The sequence below is a fragment of the Cystoisospora suis genome, assembly GCF_002600585.1.
Source record: "Cystoisospora suis strain Wien I chromosome Unknown contig_3749, whole genome shotgun sequence".
NCBI classification, from domain to species: Eukaryota; Apicomplexa; class Conoidasida; order Eucoccidiorida; family Sarcocystidae; genus Cystoisospora; species Cystoisospora suis.
In genome coordinates this window covers 32229-35021 of record NW_027156544.1, presented here as the reverse complement: position 1 = coordinate 35021, position 2793 = coordinate 32229, and the positions used below count along the sequence as shown (strand labels likewise).

Below are 2793 nucleotides of genomic sequence, written 5' to 3'. Positions count from 1 at the left end.
AAGGGGGGGGAAGTGATTGTGAGATTTACTTTGAAGGCACAGATCGTCTCATCCATTTGGGGTGTCTCGACAGCATGCACATCAAGACGGCTGATAACAAAATGTTGTTCCCCTCACTGGACGACAGAAGACCGGTGTGAAGAGAAGGACGTCCAGTAAGAAAGAAAGAATCCTTCTCGGGCGGTAAAAGAGAAAGTAAAGACGAGGACGCGAAGGAGCAGTCTATCCGTTGCACTGCTGAGAACTAGAAAACGACTATACTGAAAGGATGGACGCGACAGGGAGATGAAGGGGCTGTCCTTGGAAGGAAACACGAAGAGAAAGAAGAAAAAGAGTGGAAAAAGGAAGGAGCGAAGAGAAAAAGATCAAGAACCGAAACATCTGACAGAGTGACGTGTATATACTATGCAGGCAAGGAAGGAAGCATCGTTCTACGAAGGACTGAAGAGGCCGTTGAGATGAATCCCAGCTGCAGGCGTGAGAGAAAGGCTTCTGGGAAACGAGAGGGAGGTGATGTTGTTTACTCTTGACGGACCAAATGTGTAGTCCCTTGTTTCTCCAGCCCGATGAGAAGAGACGACGTTCTTGTGACGGCGACAAAAGCCGCTTCAAGGGGGTTTCCCTCAGTTTACAAAACACATGAAGCACTTACAAACTACCTCCTTCCAAGATCCATCATGATTTTTTCACAACAGAGAAGACTCCGCGGCGGACAACCACGGGGAAGGCTCCCGAAACATCCCCCGGGGTACGGACAGCGACAGCTGCAGGCGCCAGAAAAGATCGCGATATGCGAAACCATCGGAGGCACAACACCTGCGATAAATGGAAAAACTCGGAAGGCCACAAAAACACCGACAACCGCCCAGCCGCTTAACAAAAAAGGAAAAACACCATAGATAGACAGAGAGACAGATACACAGATAAAGATGAGACCCACCAACACAAAAGAACAATCAGTGTGGAACCGCCCGCTGACAACAATGACGAGCAACGGGAAAGACAGAGAGAAGATCTCCTTGGGAGACGGGCCCCGCCTCAAAAAAGAAGGAACTACTACAAAAAACAAAAAGAAAGAAGCCTCTTCGTTTTCTCCCAGTAGCACGGTCAAGAAAGGAAGAAGTCTACGTGAAGTGAACTGCACCCGAAACAACAAATGGGATAGATTTGCATATCGGAAGAAAGAAGATGTTGTTTTCGAACACCAGCTCCTTACTTGGTTCCTCTCGCTCTGAAGCTTGCTGAAACGCAACGGGCATTTCCGATGACCAAAACTACTTCAGGCGCCTGCAAGCCCTGGGGTCTTGGAGATCTCCGAGACTACACGCAGAGAATCGTTGTTGTGTCCGCTTTGGTTATCATGAGACCCAAAAAAATACTGGCTCTTACTTTCTGGAAAAGATCGATTAACTCGCAAAGAAAAGTACGGACAACCTCAGCCTCCCGACTGCGGCAAAAGGAATAGAGGACCAACTGCTGGCATGCTGCTCTAGAGAGTTGATTGGACGTCGCTCAGGAAACAACACACCACTAGAGGACTCCCGCCGGCACACGAAAAAATCACCCGTCACTGGTATTTCTTCCAAACAGACCGGCTCCAAACTGTCTCTATCGACTGTTTGCTGGCAGCCTGTCCTGCTTGCTGCCTTGTCGGAGGAAAACAATCCAGCGCAAGCAAAATTTTCCAGCATGCACACTGCAGCATTCGGGGAAAGGGCGCGCTACGCAGTGGTGTCCTGAGCTGCACTAGAGTGTCAAGTTGGACTGGCTCCGCCTTGAACAAAGAAGAGAAATGGAAAGAAGAAAACTTGGAATTCCTCGTCTTGCATTCGTGTCCGAGAAGAAAACGAGGCTAGTGTTCTTGAAGTGTGCAGTTCGTCCTTGTACTCTCGGACAGACGAAGTATACGGCAGTACAGAACGCCGGTCTACCAGCCGAGAATGCCATTCGCTAGCTACGAACGGCTACTTGACGCGGAGACGAGAAAAGTCCCCGCTCTTCTGTTCAGTTGCTTGAGCTCTGACCGTCTCCTTTTGAGTATTCAACGTAATAACTTGGAGCTCGGAGAGCGAAACAAGCGTGGCTGGGAGTGAGACCAGCCGGGGAGACGAGCCGCCGTTGATTTCCGATCAAACATCAGAGTGGACCGTTCTGACACTGGAGACGACGAAGGCGGAGATGCCTTCGAAGGCTTTTTTTTCTTCTACCAGTTCATATAACCCAGTCGCAAAAACTGTGCTAGAGCTCTATCAGCGTCGGCGACTCCAGCATGAAGGCAACCTTTCAGTACCAGTTCCCCAAGATGAGGAGTTCGCTGAAGGTCGACAATTCGACATCAAGGATGCAAGCCCTGGCGTGCCGTGATGATGGGTGCCGATCGAGGGATCCTGGACAATACAGTGGAACGGCAGTGTCTGGATGTGACGCGTCCTACTGCCGCTGTCCCGAAGAAAATCAACGCTATACTGGTTCTTTCTTCCGCAAAGATACCGTGATCGTTGAAGGTCTTTTAAGCGCACGTTGTGTATGCCCTCAAAGTATCAGGAAAGAGGTACTCCAAAATGGTGCGAGGGCGCTTCCTGAGTGCCCTATTGCGCAGCCAGTTTGCGGTACTGTTCGGACCGTGGTCCTACTATGCTACCTAGTCTTCACCTAAAGGACCTCTGTCTTGTCAAATCCGGGCCCCCGTGAAACCTTGAGTGCGTGAAGCGATTTGAGAGGATCGTAATGTACATCTGCCGGCAGTCTTCGAGAGCTATCCTGCAGCAACATCCCGTAGCGCTCCACGTGGAC

General features: G+C 50.2%; 1 protein-coding gene across 1 annotated transcript; it reads right to left on the bottom strand.

Annotated features, from left to right (window-relative positions):
• Positions 1–6: 6 nt before the first annotated feature.
• CSUI_007206 (uncharacterized protein) lies at positions 7–1607 on the bottom strand (the record flags this gene model as incomplete). Its single annotated transcript, XM_068067356.1, has 1 exon — positions 7–1607. A coding segment is annotated over one exon (201 nt), but the record flags the coding sequence as incomplete, so codon positions are not given.
• Between the last annotated feature and the right edge of the window lie 1186 nt (positions 1608–2793).